General features: G+C 42.3%; 1 protein-coding gene across 14 annotated transcripts in view; it reads right to left on the bottom strand.

Moving 5' to 3' along the window:
• TLR7 (toll like receptor 7) overlaps nucleotides 1–13,771 on the bottom strand; it is a 140,412-nt gene extending 126,641 nt beyond the window's left edge. For 12 of the 14 annotated variants that reach the window (XR_010319733.1, XR_010319730.1, XR_010319731.1 and 9 more), the window contains exons 1-2: nucleotides 13,430–13,727; nucleotides 12,972–13,010 (exon numbers count right to left, since the gene is read on the bottom strand). Coding sequence is in view for 1 of the 14 variants with exons in the window: in XM_023555225.2 (XP_023410993.1) it covers nucleotides 12,972–13,010; nucleotides 13,430–13,444 (54 nt within the window). In the remaining 13 variants the exon portion in view is untranslated. Of the gene's footprint in view, nucleotides 1–12,971; nucleotides 13,076–13,429 lie in introns of all 14 variants that reach the window. The other 2 variants (XR_010319737.1, XR_010319736.1) reach the window with 2 other exon arrangements.
• Nucleotides 13,772–18,216: the final 4,445 nt, after the last annotated feature.

The following is an 18,216-nucleotide window of genomic DNA, read 5'->3' as shown; positions in this document are numbered from 1 at the left end:
GAGAGAAGCGAGCAGAGAGGAGAGGGACCTCATTAACACCAAGAAACAAGAGCAAGGAGAATAGGTAGTCCTTTGGAAGCTCCTTGACTGAGGAAGACTGATGACAAGGACCTTTCCCCAGAGCAACAAAGAAAGCCTTCCCCTGGAGCTGACACCCTGAATTCGGACTTGTAGCCTCCTAGACCGTGAGAGAATAAATTTCTCCTTGTTAAAGCCATCCACTTGTGATATTTCTGTTATAGCAGCACTAGGTAACTAAGACACCTAGGAACACCAAGGATAGCCAGCAACCACCAGAAGCTAGGAAAGAGGCATGGAGTGATTCTTCTCCAGAGTCTCCAGAGGGAACCAACCCTGCCGACACCTTGATTTCGGACTTCTGGACTCCTGAACTGTGAGATAATAAATTTCTGTTTCAAGCCATCTAGCTTGTGGTAATTTGTTACAGTAGCCCTAGGACACAAATACTCCATGCATCCCTTAAAAAGAAAGTGGGTCTTTTCCCCTCTGGAGTGAGGGAGAGTGAAAGAGACCAAAGACTCAAGACAGCAGTGAGTCCAAAGGACTAATGGACTACATGAATTACAGACTACACGACACCAAGACCAGAAGAACTAGATGGTGCCCCGCTACCATTACCAACCGCTCTGACAGGGATCACAACAGAGGGTCCCAGAAAGAGCAGCAGAAAATTGTAGAAGAAACAAATCAAATTCACAAAAAAAGAAAAAAAGACTAGGCTTACTGATCTGACAGAGACTAGAGAAACCCCTGAGACTATGGCCCTAAGATACCCTTCTGACCTGGAAATGAAGCCATTCCCAGATACCACATCCCAGCCAAACAATAGGCAAGCAAGCACATAAGATAAACAATAATACCCGAGAAGAATGTACTCCTTAGAACAATCAATTATAAGATGAGAAGGCAGAAAGGGGTAGATAATCAGGACAAAAGAAAATGATGAAACCAGGTCGGAAATGGGGAGAGTGCTGACACACTGTGGGGAATGAAGCCAAAGTCATGGAGCAATTTATGTACAAACTATTGAATGGGAAACGAATTTGCTCTGTAAACGTTCACCTAAAGCACAATAAAAAAAGAAAAGGAAGTGGTAATGGGTATTGACCTGAAAAACTATTTAAGATATACCGTTGGGTTATAAAGGAGCCTTGGTGACACAGTAGTTAAAGCGATTGACTGCTAACTGAAAGGTTGGCAGTTTGAAACCACCAGTGGCTCCACTGGAGAAAGATGCGGTAGTCTGCTTGCATAGAAATTTACAGCCTCAGAAATCCTGTGGGGTCACTATGAGTTGGAATTGACTCAACAGCAGTGGGTTTGAGCTAGGTTATAATAATTAATACGTATTTTTAAAGCAGTGTCAAAATAACATATATGGTATGATAGATATACACACACTGTATGTGATTATATGTTTGTATTCACAAAGAAAAGCGTGGAAAAACATACAAGAAACTTTTAAGGGCCATTTCTTCTAGGAAATGGTATGAAGGGGGCCTTTAATGGGGAGGGGAGAATGATTTTTACTTTCATGTTATACCCTTTTCTGCTCTTTGACATTTTTTTTACAGACAACAAGCATTTTTTTTATTAAAAAATTTTTTGAAAATAGAATTACAGAGGCACTGATAAAAACTCATCCTAACAATGTCAAAGGAAATTGTGAAAGATGAAAAATTCAACATTTATTGACATTTCCTATGTGCCACATACTTTTCTAGTTGCTTGGGACACATCAGTGGACAAAATAGAAAAGATTTCTGCTCTTCTGGAGCTTACATTCTAGCAGGTTGAGACAGATAGTAAATAATAAACACAAATATATATAAATATAATAAGAAACTACGTTAGATGTTAGATGATAACTGTTAAGGAAAAAGAAAACATAGAGCAAGGTAAAGGGGATCAGGCACTGGGGGTAAGGTTGTGCTTATATGTTGGGTAGTTTGGGTGGGCATCATGGAGAAGCTGATATCTGAGAAAAGACCTAAAGAGATGGAGGAAGTTATCCATGCAGGTATGCAAGGGAAAGGCATTGCAGGCAGAGAGAACAGCCTAATGCAAAGGAGTAGAAGAATAACAGGAAATGAAATTAGAGAGCGAGGGGGCCCAAGCACTTAGGGCCTTGCCCGGCATTCTGAGCATGGTGGTCTCTACCTTGAGCGGATTAGGGATTCCTTGAAAGTTTTTGAATCAAAGAGTGATGTGGTCCAACTTACATTTTAGAAGGATCATGCCGGTTACTGTGTAGAGAATAGACAATAAGGGGTAAGGGTGGAAGCCCAGAGACAAGTTACGAGGCTATTACAGTAATTCAAGCAAAAGACAAAGATGGCAGTGGTGGAGATGGTGAGAACTGGCTAGATACTAGATATATTTTGAAGGTGTAACCAAGTAAAATATGACTTCAAAGTTCCTGGAAGAATGGAGGAGAGGAATTGGAGACAGCAAACATTTCTAGGTTTCCTGCACAGGGGAACAAAGACACAGGACAGTAGTTCACAGGGGCAGTAGAGTCAGGAGAATTTATTTTAGGATGGAAGATATAACAGCATGTTGTAGTGTTGGTGCAAATGACACACTTAAGGTCATGAGAGCAAAAAAAAATTAATAATAATTATGATGATGTAATGATATAGGAGAGAGAGGGCAGATTGCTGGAGTGTTGACCCTAAGGAGGGGAGCATGGAGGAGACAGTGCACCAGTGACCAGTGGAGAGATTGGCCTTAGCTAGGAAAATAAAACTTTCATTCTTAGTATAACCCATTGCCATCTAGTTGATTCCAACTCATAGCGACCCCATAGGACAGAGCAGAATGGTCCCATAGGGTTTCCAAGGCTGTAATCTTTATAGACGCAGACTGGTGGGTTTGAACCGCTGACCTTACAGTTAGCAGCTGAGTGCTTTAACCACTGCACTACCAGGACTCCATTCTTAGTATAAAGGTTCACGAATCCTTTGATACACCTCCTGTCTTCTTTTGAGCCTGCACAGCCTTTTGACTGTTTTGATGGATAGAATAGCAGAAATAATGTTGCAGGACTTCCAAGGCCAGGATAGGAAAGGTGATAGAGTTCTCTCCTAGTGCTAGCTCTCCCTTGTGCTCTCTTTCCTTGCTTTGGAGTCCTGAGCTGCCATGTAAAGTCTGGCTCCCTTAGCCACCATACTGGACAGACAACATGGAGAGACCCTGTGGAAATAGAGGCATCTGAGGAACCCCAGCTGCTCCAGTCCCCAGCTGTTGAGTCTCCCAGCTCAGGCACCAGACCTGTGAGAGAGTGAGTCTTCAGAATATTCTAGCCCCAGGCCCTCTCTGACTGCAGCCGTGTGAGAGACCCGGTAGGAGAAGAATCTAATTAACTCCGTCAACCCTTAATCCCAGAACAGATAACAGAATGTGATTGTCATCATTTCAAGCCATTGCATTCTGAAGTGATTTGTTACCCAGCAACAGGGGGTCCAGTGGGATACAGGGGGTGCAGATGCTGTAGGTAGGTACACAAGGGGGTAGGGAACATACGGAAGCTCTCTTCCAATTGCTTCAGTTTTTTCAGTGACATAGAAAACAAGGTTATCAGCTAAGAGTAAGAGACTGGGAGGAGATGGCAGAGGTTCAAAGGGAGAGGAGAGTAGCAGGGTGGCTCCATGAGGAAGTAGAGTATGATTGCCTGGAAGCAACAGGACAGCCCTCAAAGGAAACAAAACAAAATAAAAATGCTTTCTCTACTCAGTTTGTATTTCCCCTTCCAGTCTTTATCACATATTCTTTGCATAGGCAATATCTGGTTGTACCTAATTATTTTCAGAAAAAGTCTTCACAGAAGGATAATAATCTTGAGACGTGAATATATGAGGCCTGAGGGGCACTTTTTTGTACTGAGTAAAGAGAGGATTTGCTCCTCTCCTGACTTCACACATTTACCCAACCAGCCAACCAACCAACAAACCAACGGACCAGTCAGAAGGCCAAAGACACTGGGCACCTCCTATGGACTACTATGTCCCAGGTTTCAGAGGACAACAGTTCCATGCACTCAGCTCCTCCTTCAATTCATTTTCAAGATCACAAAGCAGAAAAAAACCCAAGTTGCCCAAGTTTCAGAAGAAGTGCTGGCATATGCATTCTTGATGGAAAGAGTTGCTTGGGCCAAGCTGTAGAAACAAGGGAGTTTATGTCATGACAGGGAGCCAGCAGATGGATTAGGCTGGGTTGAACCAGAGATAATGGCTAGAGAATAATGAGAAGAGGACATGGAAGAGGTAAGGAGTTGGGGGCGCAATTGTTGAAAACCCTTGATTTGAACTCACTAACCTTTTGCCCTGTTGTTATGGCACTGGATGATTTGATAACTAGATTTGTACTGTGTGTATCTCCTTGGAGCTAACCAAGAGCTGCAAATAAGGGAAGTTACTTAAGTGCTATTTGTTTTATAGACTGAGCCTCCACTGGGAACTGCCCTAATAGATTTATGACCAAATATCCCCTTTGTATGAATTTTGATGTTTTTTTTTTCTAACTATAGACTAAAGTCTCATTATATAATAACAACAAAAAATGAAGTACATAACACATTACTTTAAAAAGAGAGACTTTTTATCATTTGCTCCCTTCCATTTTAACCCAACAGACTTACTTTCCAAAGTAAAAGCATAAAATGATATAGGGTAGTCTCACATAAATTAGGAATCCCAACAGGCACAAAAGACCATAGGATAGTAAATCTTATTTGACCTTACACCTTATCCCCGTGTTTTCCATAAACCAGGAATCAGAAAACATTTTCTACGTTTACACACAGAAGGAAACAACCTTTGGTGATTATGAGGGAGGGGAGGGATGGGGAGGGAAAAACACGAAGTAGACAATACAAAAAAAAAAAATCCATTGCTGTAGAGTCGACTCACAGTAACCCCATAGAACTGCCCAGTAGGGTTTCCAAGGAGTGATTGGTGGATTTCAACTGCTAGCCTTTTTTTTTTAGCAGCCCAAGCTCTTAACACTGAGCCACCAGGGCTCCGTAGATACCTTTGGCGAAAGGTAAGACAGTACACGATACTGGGGAAGTCAGCACAACTTGACCAAGGCAAAGTCATAGAAGCTTCATGTTGTTGTTGTTAAGTGCCGTAGAGTTGGTTCCGACTCATAGCGACCCTATGCACAAAAGAACGAAACACTGCCGGGTCCTGAGCCATCCTTACAATCGTTGTTATGCTTGAGCTCATTGTTGCAGCCACTGTGTCAATTCACCTTGTTGAGGGTCTTCCTCTTTTCCGCTGACCCTGTACTCTGCCAAGTGTGATGTCCTTCTCTAGGGACTGATCCCTCCTGACAACATGTCCAAAGTATGTAAGACGCAGTCTCGCCATCCTTGCCTCTAAGGAGCATTCTGGCCGCACTTCCTTCAAGACAGATTTGTTCGTTCTTTTCGCAGTCCATGGTGTATTCAATAGTCTTCGCCAACACCACAATTCAAAGGTGTCAACTCTTCTTCGGTCTTCCTTATTCACTGTCCAGCTTTCACATGCCTATGATATGATTGAAAATATCATGGCTTGGGTCAGGCGCACCTTAGTCTTCAGGGTGACATCTTTGCTCTTCAACACTTTGAAGAGGTCCTTTGTAGCAGATTTACCCAATGCAATGCGTCTTTTGATTTCTTGACTACTGCTTCCATGGCTGTTGATTGTGGCTCCAAGTAAAATGAAATCCTTGACGACTTCAATCTTTTCTCCGTTTATCATGATGTTGCTCATTGGTCCAGTTGTGAGGCTTTTTCTTTTCTTTATGTTGAGGTGCAATCCACACTGAAGGCTGTGGTCTTTGATTTTCATTAGTAAGAGCTTCAAGTCCTCTTCACTTTCAACAAGCAAGGTTGTGTCATCTGCATAATGCAGGTTGTTAATGAGTCTTCCTCCAATCCTGATGCCCTGTTCTTCTTCATATAGTCCAGCTTCTTGGATTATTTGTTTAGCATACAGATTAAATAGGTATGGTGAAAGAATACAACCCTGACGTACACCTTTCCTGACTTTAAACCAATCAGTATCCCCTTGTTCTGTCCCAACAACTGCCTCTTGATCTATGTAAAGGTTCCTCATGGGCACAATTAAGTGTTCTAGAATTCCCATTCTTCGCAGTGTTATCCATAGTTTGTTATGATCCACACAGTTGAATGCCTTTGCATAGTCAATAAAACACAGGTAAACATCCTTCTGGTATTCTCTGCTTTCAGCCGGGATCCATCTGACATCAGCAATGATATCCCTGGTTCCACGTCCTCTTCTGAAACCGGCTTGAATTTCTGGCAGTTCCCTGTCGATATACTGCTGCAGCCATTTTTGAATGATCTTCAGCAGAATTTTGCTCGTGTGTGGTATTAGTGATATTAGTGATATTGTTCTATAATTTCCACATTCAGTCGGATCACCTTTCTTGAGAATAGGCATAAATATGGATCTCTTCCAGTCAGTTGGCCGGGATGCTGTCTTCCATATTTCTTGGCATAGATGAATGAGCACCTCCAGTGCTGCCTCTGTTTGTTGAAACATCTCAATTGATGTTCCATCAATTCCTGGAGCCTTGTTTTCCGCCAATGTCTTCAGAGCAGCTTGGACTTCTTCCTTCAGTACCATCGGTTTCTGATCATATGCCACCTCTTGAAATGGTTGAATATCGACTAATTCTTTTTGGTATAATGACTCTGTGTATTCCTTCCATCTTCTTTTGATGCTTCCTGTGTCATTTAATATTTTCCCCCATGGAATCCTTCATTATTGCAACTCGAGGCTTGAATTTTTTCTTCAGTTCTTTCAGCTTGAGTAACGCTGAGCGTGTTCTTCCCTTTTGGTTTTCCATCTCCAGCTCTTTGCACATGTCATTATAATACTTTACTTTGTCTTCTTGAGAGGCCCTTTGAAATCTTCTGTTCAGTTCTTTTACTTCATCAATTCTTCCTTTTGCTTTAGCTGCTCGATGCTCAGGAGCAAGTTTCAGAGTCTCCTCTGACATCCATCTTGGTCTTTTCTTTCTTTCCTGTCTTTTCAGTGACCTCTTGCTTCCTTCATGGATGATGTCCTTGATGTCATTCCACAACTCATCTGGTCTTTGGTCACTAGTGTTCAATGCATCAAATCTATTCTTGAGATGGTCTCTAAATTCAGGTGGGATATACTCAAGGTCATATTTTGGCTCTCATGGACTTGCTCTGATTTTCTTCAGTTTCACCTTGAACTTGCATATGAGCAATTGATGATCTGTTTCACAGTCGGCCCCTGGCCTTGTCCTGACCGATGATATTGAGCTTTTCCATCATCTCTTTCCACAGATGTAGTCAATTTGATTTCTGTGCGTTCCACCTGGCGAGGTCCATGTGTATAGTCGCCGTTTATGTTGGTGAAAAAAGTTATTTGCAATGAAGAAGTCGTTGGTCTTGCAAAATTCTATCATTCGATCTCAGGCGTTGTTTCTGTCACCAAGGCCATATTTTCCAACTACTGATCCTTCTTCTTTGTTTCCAACTTTCGCTTTCCAATTGCCAGTCATTATCAATGCATCTTGATTGCATGTTCGATCAATTTCAGACTGCAGAAGCTGATAAAAATCTCCTATTTCTTCATCTTTGGCCCTAGTGGTTGGTGTGTAAATTTGAATAACAGTCGTATTAACTGGTCTTCCTTGTTTTGTTTTTTTTTTTACGTCTTCCTTGTAGGCGTATGGATATTATCCTATCACTGACAGCATTGTACTTCAGGATAGATCTTGAAGCGTTCTTTTTGATGATGAATGCAACACCATTTCTCTTCGAGTTGTCATTCCCAGCATAGTAGACTATATGATTGTCCGGTTCAAAATGGCCAATACCAGTCCATTTCAGCTCACTAATGCCTAGGATATCAATGTTTATGTGTTCCATTTCATTTTTGACAATTTCCAATTTTCCTAGATTCATACTTCTTACATTCCAGGTTCCAATTATTAATGGATGTTTGCAGCTGTTTCTTCTCATTTTGAGTTATGCCACATCAGCAAATGAAGGTCCTGAAAGCTTTACTCCATCCACGTCATTAAGGTCAACTCTACTTTGAGGAGGCGGCTCTTCCCCAGTCATCTTTTGAGTGCCTTCCAACCTGGGGGGCTCATCTTCCAGCACTATATCAGACAATGTTCCACTGCTATTCATAAGGTTTTCACTGGCTAATGCTTTTCAGAAGTAGACTGCCGGGTCCTTCTTCCTAGTCTGTCTTAGTCTGGAAGCTCAGCTGAAACCTGTCCTCCGTTGGTGACCCTCCTGGTATCTGAATACCGGTGGCATAGTTTCCAGCATCACAGCAACACACATGCCCCCACAGTACGACAAACTGACAGACACATCCAAACTCCCTGAGGGACCAAGTTACTGGGCTGAAGGCTGGGGGGACCATGGTCTCAGGGAACATCTCGCTCAATTGTCATAATACAGTTTATAAAGAAAATGTTCTACATCCTAGAACATTTGGTGAGTAGCATCTAGGGTCTTAAAAGCCTGTGAGCGGCCATCTAAGATACTCCACTGGTTCCACCCTATCTGGAGCAAGGGAGAATGAAGAAAATCAAAGACACAAGGAAAAGAGTAGTTCAAAGGACTAATGGACCACAACTACCACGGCCCCTACCAGACTGAGTCCAGCACAACTAGATGGTGCCCGGCTACCATCCCTGACTGCTCTGACGGGGATCACAATAGAGGGTCCCAGACAGAGCTGGAGAAAAATGTAGAATAAAATTCAAACTCACAAAAAAAGACCAGACTTACTGGTCTGACAGAGACTGAAGAAACCCCGAGAGTATAGCCCTCAGACATCCTTTTAACTTATTACTGAAGTCACTCCTGAGGTTCACCCCTCAGCCAAAGATTAGACAGGCCTATAAAACAAACAATAACACATGTAGTTCAGCCATGTATACGAGACTAAATGGGAACACCAGCTCAGGGGTAACGATGAGAGGGCAGGAGGGGACGGGAAAGCTGGATGAAAGGAAATGGGGAACCTAGGGTTGAGAAGGGAGAGTGTTGACATGTCGCAGGGTTAGCGACCAATGTCACAAAACGATATGTGTATTAATTGTTTAATGAGAAACTAATTTGCTCTGTAAACTTTCACCTAAAGCACAATTAAAAAAAAAAAACGAAAATCTTTTTTTTTAAATGCTCTAGAAGTTCTCTTTTGATTGCTTCAATTTTCTCAGTGAACATTTCACACAACAGAATATTTTAGGCTTTGTGGGCCAAAGGGTCTCTGTCATGACTGCTCAACTCTGCCGCTATCACATGAAAGCAGCCACAGACAATACAGAAGCAATAAAGTATTTGTGGAACTGAAATGAATTTAATATAATTTTTAAGTGTCACAAATAATATTCTTCTTTTGATTTTTTCTAGCCGTTTAGGACCTAAAAACATTGTTAGCTTGTGAGCTGTACAAAAACAGGTGGAAGCTGGATTTCATCCACAGACTGTAGCTTGCTGATCCTAGTCTTAGTTTGGTGGCTTTCTGAGATATAAATGACCCATTCTTGGAGTACAAAGAGACTGGTCGGTTAATCTGTGCTGATGACTGCTGTGGATTAAACTGTGTCCCCCCAGAATACGTGTTAGAATCCTAACCCCCATATCTGTGGATGTAATCCTGTTTGGAAATTGGGTTTTCTTTGTTAGGTTAATTGGATGTTAATTAGTAGAAAAAAAAACCAAACCCAGTGCCAAGTCGATTCCGACTCATAGTGGGGTCTAAATCTAATCACTTCTGAGTTATAAAAAAGCAAATTAGACACAGAGATGCTTTCGCACGGGAAGACAAGGAAAGAATTGACACAGCCAAGGATCTGATGTCGACTTTTAGCCTCCAGAATGGTGGAAAAATAAATGTCTGTTCTTTAAGGGCATCCACTTGTGGTATTTCTGTCCCAGCAGCACTAGGAAACTAACACAATGGTTTTCAAATCCAGCATGACTTTGCAATATATTTTTTTTAATTCAGATTTTGATTAGTTTACTAAATGGATCCCTTATTACCCCTTTACTTAGCCATGAAGGAATTTGCTATGGTTAAGAGCAGAATGTTTTAACTTTTAAAATTGCTTAACTATCGTTGAAGTCTTTGCATGTTTCCTTCTAATGCTAATCTCCCTGGCCCTGCATACATTTCACAGAACAGGAAGCATTTTTGCAATAGCCAGGCCTTTGCCAGGGGAAAGATTTAACTTGAAATCCTTTTCTGCCAAGTACTGACTTTGGCAAAGCACTTGACCCCAGCGGAGCCTCTAACTTCTCAACTGTGAAATGCTTAGACTACAGGGCTGCTCTGTGAGCTTAATAAGAAAATATATGGAGCACATTTAGAAAAGCATCTGGCACTTATCTTGCATGTGCATGAAAAAACCAGGAATACCCGGCCTTTATAGATTTCTAGTTTGTTTTTCTCATTTAACATTATATCAGGAGGTCTTTTTTTTTTTTAATGTCATTGCTTCTGCTATGAGTCAGAATCAACTAGACAGCAATGGGTTTGGTTTTCTTATTCTTTTTTAAAAACGTGATTTCATGGTTACATAATATTCCATTTAATGGGTGTGCCACATTTGATAAACCACCCCTCTCCCATGGGCATAAGATATTTTGGACATGAGGTTTCTGTTTGCCATGCTGCAGAGACTATCTTTGTAACTAGTTCGCCAAATCCCTGATCATTTCTTTAAGAAGATTTTCTAAAAGTGGAATTTCCAGATCAAAGGATCTGAACAGCTGACTATTAATGAGGTTGAATATTTCTCCATTGCTTTTTGGCTGTTTGTATTTCTTCTTTTGAGAATTGCTTTCATGTCATTCCTGGTAAAAGGAAAATCAATTTCCTCTCTTAAGTAGTAAAATAACATAGCAAAAACCTGCAAACATTTCCTGAGTGTCTTCTGGAGCACAGTGAGTGCTGGGCTTGGTGTATGTCTAACAGAGTGGTTTCCAGCACGGCTTCTAGGGGTCAGGCCACCTGATCTATGCCCACTCACCAGCAGGGCCAATGTGCCCAAGCTTCTTAACCTCTCCAAACCCCAGTTTCCACATCTGTACCTCACAAGGCTGCTTCAAGGTACAAATAACCAAACCAAAAACCAAACCCACTGCCTTCGAGTCGATTACAACTCATAGCAACCTTATAGGAGAGAGTAGAACTGCCCTATAGCGTTTCCAAGGAGCGCCTGGCGGATTCAAACTGCCGACCTCTCGGTTAGCAGCCGTAGCACTTAACCGCTACGCCACCAGGGTTTCCCAAGGTGCAAATAGAATCCTTTGTATCAAGCCCTTGGTGTAATGCTCAGCTCATGCTAAGTGTTCAGTAAGCATGAGCTAGCTTTATTATCCACCAGTCATCTGTCACTTTTGCATACTGTGGTGGCTTGCATGTTGCTATGACATTGGAACCTATGCCACTGGCATTTGAAGTACTAGCAGGGTCACCCATGATGGTCAAGTGTCAGTGGAGCTTCCAGACTAAGACAGAGTAGGAAGAAAGGCTTGGCAACCTACTTCCAAAAATTAGCCCATGAAAATCCTATGGATCGCAGTAGAATATTGTCTGATATAGTGCTAGAACATGAGCCCCCTAGGTTGAAAGACACTACACAACAGCTGCAACAAGGGACTCAAACATACCAGCCATGACCGTGAAGATGGCTCAGGACCAGGCAACCTTCCATTCTGTTATACATAAGGTGGCCATGAGTCAGAGCCAACTCGAGGGCAGCTAACAATAACAACATATTTATTATTATCATCCTTACCTCAAGGTGCACAGGCAGATGTAGACATATGTTTGCATTAAAATAGACAGCTGGGTTTCTAGGAAATGAAACTATAAGCAGTACTTTCCTTTGTAACCTAGAACCCCCATGGTTAGCTCTTCATTATACCTCAGGGGTATAACACAAAATGAACCCCAGAGCCAATATGCAGATTTAAAGTCAGAGTGGGTTCCTGGTTGCTACTCTCCATCGTGGAGTCCCTGGGTGGGGCAAACAACTACTAGCCAAAAGGTTGATGGATTGAACCCACCAAGAGGTGGCTCAGAAGAAAAGCCTGGCGATCAGAAAGGTCACAGCCTTGAAAACTCTATGGAGCAGTTCTACTCTGCACACATGGAGTCGCCAAGACTCAGAATCGATTCGACAGCAACAACAATGCTCTCAATTTTGTATTTAATTTGGGTGACAAAATAATTTCAGGAAAGAGCCACTGATGCCTTTTTCTGATTAGTTTTCATTACACCTAATAATTAACTCATATTGGCATCACAGAGCCCTGGTAGCGTAGTGGTTAAGAGCTCAGGCTGCTAACCTAAAGGTCGGCAGTTCGAATCTACCAGCTGCTCCTTGGAAACCCTATGGGGCAGTTCTACTCTGCCCTACAGGGTCGCTATGAGTTGGAATCAACTCGATGGCAATGGGTTTGTTTTTTGTTTTTTTGGGGGGGGCGGTTTACTGGCATCACATTTGACAGCTTACCAAGGACATGAACAAATATGTTATTTGAGCCCGACAGTGGCCCTGGAAGGTAGTTGGGGAGATATCCTTATGGTCATTTTATAGTTAGGGAAACCCCAGTGATTTGTGTGGCTCTGAAACCAAAAACACAGGATGAGAAAACGAGATCCACCGAGGTTATTTCCCCAATGCAAACATCTGCTTCTCCCCACTGCCGCACATTTTACCTCTTTTAGGCGGTTGGACTGAGCAAGCGTTGATTAATCTGGAATTACACAATAGCCCCATGATTCATCTTGATTATGAAATGCCAGAAAGCTGTTCCCACAGCAAACAAAGTACAGATTCTTAAGCATCACTCTTGGTGGCTGCTTTTGGTTCTTCCCATAGAGATTACAGATAACACTTTTGGGGGGTCTCTTAGCTATCCTTACCATTTTTAGTCTTCTTCCCAAATGGAATGTTGAGGACTTCTGGTAGAAGAGAGCAGAGCATGAGAGAGGACAAGGTCAGTGGAAGATGAGCCCAGCAGCATCCACTAAGATAAAGAGAAAACACCTAACTTCACATTTCAAAGAAGACAAAATGCTGTAGCTTAAAATCGTGTTTGCAATGTGCTCTTGAAAACATCTATTAATAGTATTTACTTCCTCAAAGTTATATAGACTAAAGACATACTCCTTGAAACCACTTCTAACGTTATTAAAGGTCTAGCTTTATCTTCGAAGAATTAAGGTTTTGGACTACCAAAATGTGTCTTTATAATCTAAAAAAAAAAGTGGGTATATGGTTTGGGTTCCCTCTCCTCCCCTCCCCACTCTGAGCTCCCTTATAACAGCTTACACATCTAGTGTGCTTAAAATATGTGAATTTGTCCCGATGTTTAAAGTACCTTTCTAGGTTGCATTGAGTGGTTCTATGTCTGGAGTCTTCTGAAATGAGGAGATGGACAGCAGGTAGCTTTGAGACAGAGACTCCGGGCTGCCAGTGCTGGAGTTTCCAAGTGCAAAAACCAAGCTGGGGGGCGGTGCAGGGGAGCAGCAGGGAGGAGCGTGAAGCCACCCACCCCAGACATGAGAGTTGCAGAAACATCAGGTTCCTCTTACTTCACCCATCATAATTGTCTAAACCCAAACAACTTGGTAGACCAACCCTTATTCTCTTCTAGAGCAGGGTTTCTCAATCTCAGCAGTACTGACATTTTTGGCCAGATGATTCTTTGTTGCATTGTAGAATGTTTAGCAGCATCCCTATCCTCTATCCACTAAATATCGGTAGCACTGCCTCCCTCCAGTTCTGACAACCACAGATGTGTATAGACATTGCAAAAATATCCCCAACCCAGTGGGAGGCGGGGCAAAATCGTCCCCACTGAGTGACACTGCTTTATAGAAATCTTAGAGACAATGTCTAAATTTACCTTGCTCTGTCCAGGCCTAGCTGGAAGGGATGCTTTTGTTTGTAAAAGGTGTGAAATGACTGTTGAAGAAAGTCAGCTACCCTTACAGTATAGTGTCATTCTCCAACAGTGGTCCCCAAGAGAACTGTTCCCTTCTTAACTGATTATCAGTGGTGGTTCAGTGGTAAAAGCCTTGTCTTCTATGTGGGAGTTCAGTTCACAGCCAATGCACGTCATGCCCAGCCACCACCCGTCTGTCAGTGGGGACTTGTGTGCTGCTATGATGCTGAACAGGCTTCAACAGACCTTCCAGACTATGATAGACTAGGAAGAAAGGCCTGGTGATCTACTTCCAAAAATCAGCCAATGAAAACCCTGTGGACCACAGTGGTTTGATCTGAAGCCAATCACGGAAATGGCACAGGATTCAGCAGCATTTCGTTCTGTTGTGTATGGTTCGCCATGAGTCAGGGGCCAACTCAACGAAAGCTAACAACAATTGTAGGTAGAGTCAAAATATTAGTAGTTATGCTTAAAGTTCTTTAATCCACCTAGTTTTTACCTGGGGGGAATTTGGAAAATGCAGAGTTTGGTGTGGGGAAATCAGTTGATTATGATCAGGATTTATATAGTGGATTGAAAAGTAAATGGTGCCCCAAATCAACTGGAAAGCTATTCAATACAATAATAATAGACATTTACTGAGTCTCGGTTATGAGTCAGGTACTGCTTTAACCGCTTTGTATGTATTATCTCATTAAGTACTAAAACAGAACAACAGCAACAACAAAACATATGAAGTAGTTACTCTTTTTACTTTTTTTTTCCACAAATAATTTCACAAGTGAATTGATGCAGAAAGGTGAAATGTCTTGCCCCAGGTCACATAGCAAGTCCTCACACAGCCAGTCAGAACCAAAGCCTCCTCATCAAACCACTCTGCCATGCAAATGATATGTAAAAATCAACAGCTTTTGCACATATGAACAATAAATGATTCAAACTGGTAATGGAAGGAGAGCTCTCATTCCAAATAGTTACAAATATATGATATTCATGGGAAGAAAATTGACAAGAAACACATAAGCTCTCAGGTGGTAATGAGAGGGTCGGGGACTATGATGCTTCACCTGGAGGGCTGGATAGTTCCATTTGCCCCTCCAAGTCTACTCTCCCCTCCATTTCACCCTGCTCTGTGCCCCAGAAGGCTAGGCTGAATGAACTCCATCAATAGCCCTTTGCTTGCTGGTTTCTGGTTGGGACTGGCCAATGGGAAGCCCTGGTTGGAAATAGGCGGGCAGGAGGAGAGAGAGGTAGGGGTATTTATTCCTCTGGCTCCCTCTCTGCTGAACAGCCCTGTGTTGGCTGCATCCCGCTAATGAAGCTCTTGCCAAGCGGTGCTCTCTTCACAGCCACTCCAGTAATGGCTCCCCTCTCTTGCCATTGCAGGGCTGGGCATTGAAGACTTCCCTGAGGTGCTGCCCCATCCTTGTTGATTACCCTCAATCCTGCCCAAATTGTTAGAAATAGTCACTGTAAACTCATCTATTTCTCACTTTGAGTGTGCCATCTGTTTCCTGCCAGGACCCTGGGGGACGAAAAGAAAATGTGAATAAATGAAAAACCATACATTGTTATTGTAGCTAGAGGCCAGAAATATGTAAAAATATGGACATTTTGTGTAAATTGATTTGTGAATGCCATGCAATCCCAATCAAATACCAATAGGATTTCATGAGAAACTTCCCAGATTGACCCTAAACTGGGGGGCTTTTTGAAAATTGCTTGGGCGTTTCTGTTTATCACAAAGATTGGAGCGATGTTATTCATGGATTTCATGTCCTTTAGTATCTAGTAAGGGGTACGTTACCAAAAAAAAAAACCAGACCCATGCTGTCAAGTCGATTCCGACTCATAGTGACCCTATAGGGCAGAGTAGAGCTGCCCCGTAGGGTTTCCAAGGGTGTCATCTTTATGGAAGCAGACTGCTACATCTTTCTCCCATGGAATTGCTGGCAGGTTCGAACTACTGACCTTTATGGTTAGCAGCCAAGCTTAGCCACTGTATTTGTTATACGAAGGTGACATTGGGTCTGGCTGGGTTAAGACCACATGTGAGAATACATAGGCAACGTCTGAATGAAAAAATAACAAGGGGAGGATTCCTCTTCCAGATATATAAGCACAGTATAATGCTGCATTGACTAAAATGGTGTGGTAGCAGCACATCAAAGAAACAGAGGAGAAGTCTGAATTAAGTACAGCATATATCGGATATTAGTTTAAAGCCACATTAATGACAAAAAAACCAAACCAACCCAGCTCCAACCAGTTCCCCAATTCCAACTCATGCAGACCCATGTGTTTCCGAGTAGAACTGCACTCCACAGGGTTTTGAATGGCTATGATCTTTAGGAAGCTGATCATCAAGACTTTCTTTTGAGGCATCCCTGAGTGGATTCGAACTGCCAGCCTTTCAGTTAGTAGCAGAGTGCTTAACTATTTGTACCTCCCAGGAATGTCTCAATGACAAAAGTGGTTATTAAAATAATGTTGAGCAACTGGCTTGGAGTTTAGAAAAAAAATAAAGCTAGATTCCTACCTTGTTTCTTACATCAGAATTAATTTCATGTGATTCAAAGCTTTAAAATGTGAAACATTGAACATTAAAAGTACTTGGAGAAACCATAGATAACTTGTATAATCTTGAAGTGGGAAAGTCAAAGTATGACAATAACACAACCAAACAAAAAAACCACCACCAACAACCCCAGAGTCTTAAAGAAAACATTGAAAAATTTGATGACATAAAAATAAATCTGCTTCCTCCTCTATAAGTGAGGGATGAAGCTGTGTGATGGGTAAAGACACATCTAAGTTTCAGGTGGTAAGATCCTGAAAGGGTACGATATTAGGCATTTAGCATCTTGCTTTTGCTTCCTTGTGTTATGTATCTCTTGATTCCTAGCTCCTCAATCCTCAATATTACAGACTCCTTGAGTTAAAAACTCATTGTCCCCAATGTCCTGTCTATGTTGTTGCTATAGTTACCATTGAGTCAACTCCGACTCATGGCAACCTTATGTATAACAAGACAAAACATTGCCTGGTCCTTCAGCATCTTTATGATCCTTGGTATGTTTGAGTCCATCGTTGTGACTCTTGTGCCAATCCATTTCTTTGAGGGTTTGCCTCATTTGCCTTCTGCTTTACAAAACACGATGTCCTTTTCTAGTGATTGATCTTTCCTGATGACATGTCTTCTAAGACTGATTGTCTTATCTATTGTTGTTGTGTGCTGTTGAGTCAGTTCCAACTCATAGCGACCCTACAGGACAGAGTAGAGCTGCCCCACAGGGTTTCCAAGGAGCAGCTAGTGAATTTGAACTGCTGGAGGGCAGCTGAGCTCTGAACAACGGTGCCACCAGGGCTCCGGTTCTGTCCCTAGCAGATACTTAACAAACAGTGAACTAAACCGACCTGAGTGGTAACGCATAAGATGGCCTACAAATTGGAACATACCTATACTAAAAAGAACGGTTGTTTATCTGAAATTCAAATTTAACTGGGCGTCCTATATTTTACCTGGCAACCCTCTTTTAGCATCATATTTTAATCTAGAGATTTAAACACTAAAGGACTCCTGGGATTAAGTCTCTGAATTTCAAGGGCAGGCAGACTTGAGACTGCCACCCAGAGTGGTGGCTATGGAAAGTGCATTGTTGCATCCCACCGGACCAGCGGCAGGAGAGGCTCAGAGGGGCACAGATCAGATTCTGAAAAAAGAGGCAGTAAACCATGTTGATCAGACAAGGCTTCATTAGGGAAAAAAACAAAAACCAAACCAGTTGCTGTTGAGTCAATTCCAACTCATATTGACCCTACAGGACAGAGTAGAACTGCCCCATAGGGTTTCCAAGGAGCGCCTAGTGGATTCGAACTGCCAACCTTTTGGTTAGCAGCTGAACTCTTAACCACTGCGCCACCGGGGCTCCTTTATTAAGGAACTTACATACAAAGGCGGATGCCAAGATTCTTGAGACGGACAGCAAAGCATCAAGTGTCACCCAGGTAGGGGTCCGAGCACGGCAGTGCGGGGTGGAGGTTTATATACTCAATGCTTTCGTGCAAGGATACGTGCAAGGAACCCAGGAAAAAACATGTCTAATACCATGATGGATGGGATTGTTTTGTACTAGTTAACGAGTTCCAATTGACATTACCATGAAGTCGGGTGTTTGGTGTGTTTTTTCCTGGCCCAGGTCACTGCTCAGTAAGAT

The sequence above is a fragment of the Loxodonta africana genome, chromosome X, assembly GCF_030014295.1.
Source record: "Loxodonta africana isolate mLoxAfr1 chromosome X, mLoxAfr1.hap2, whole genome shotgun sequence".
NCBI lineage: Eukaryota > Metazoa > Chordata > Mammalia > Proboscidea > Elephantidae > Loxodonta > Loxodonta africana.
This window is presented reverse-complemented; position numbering and strand designations above follow the sequence as displayed.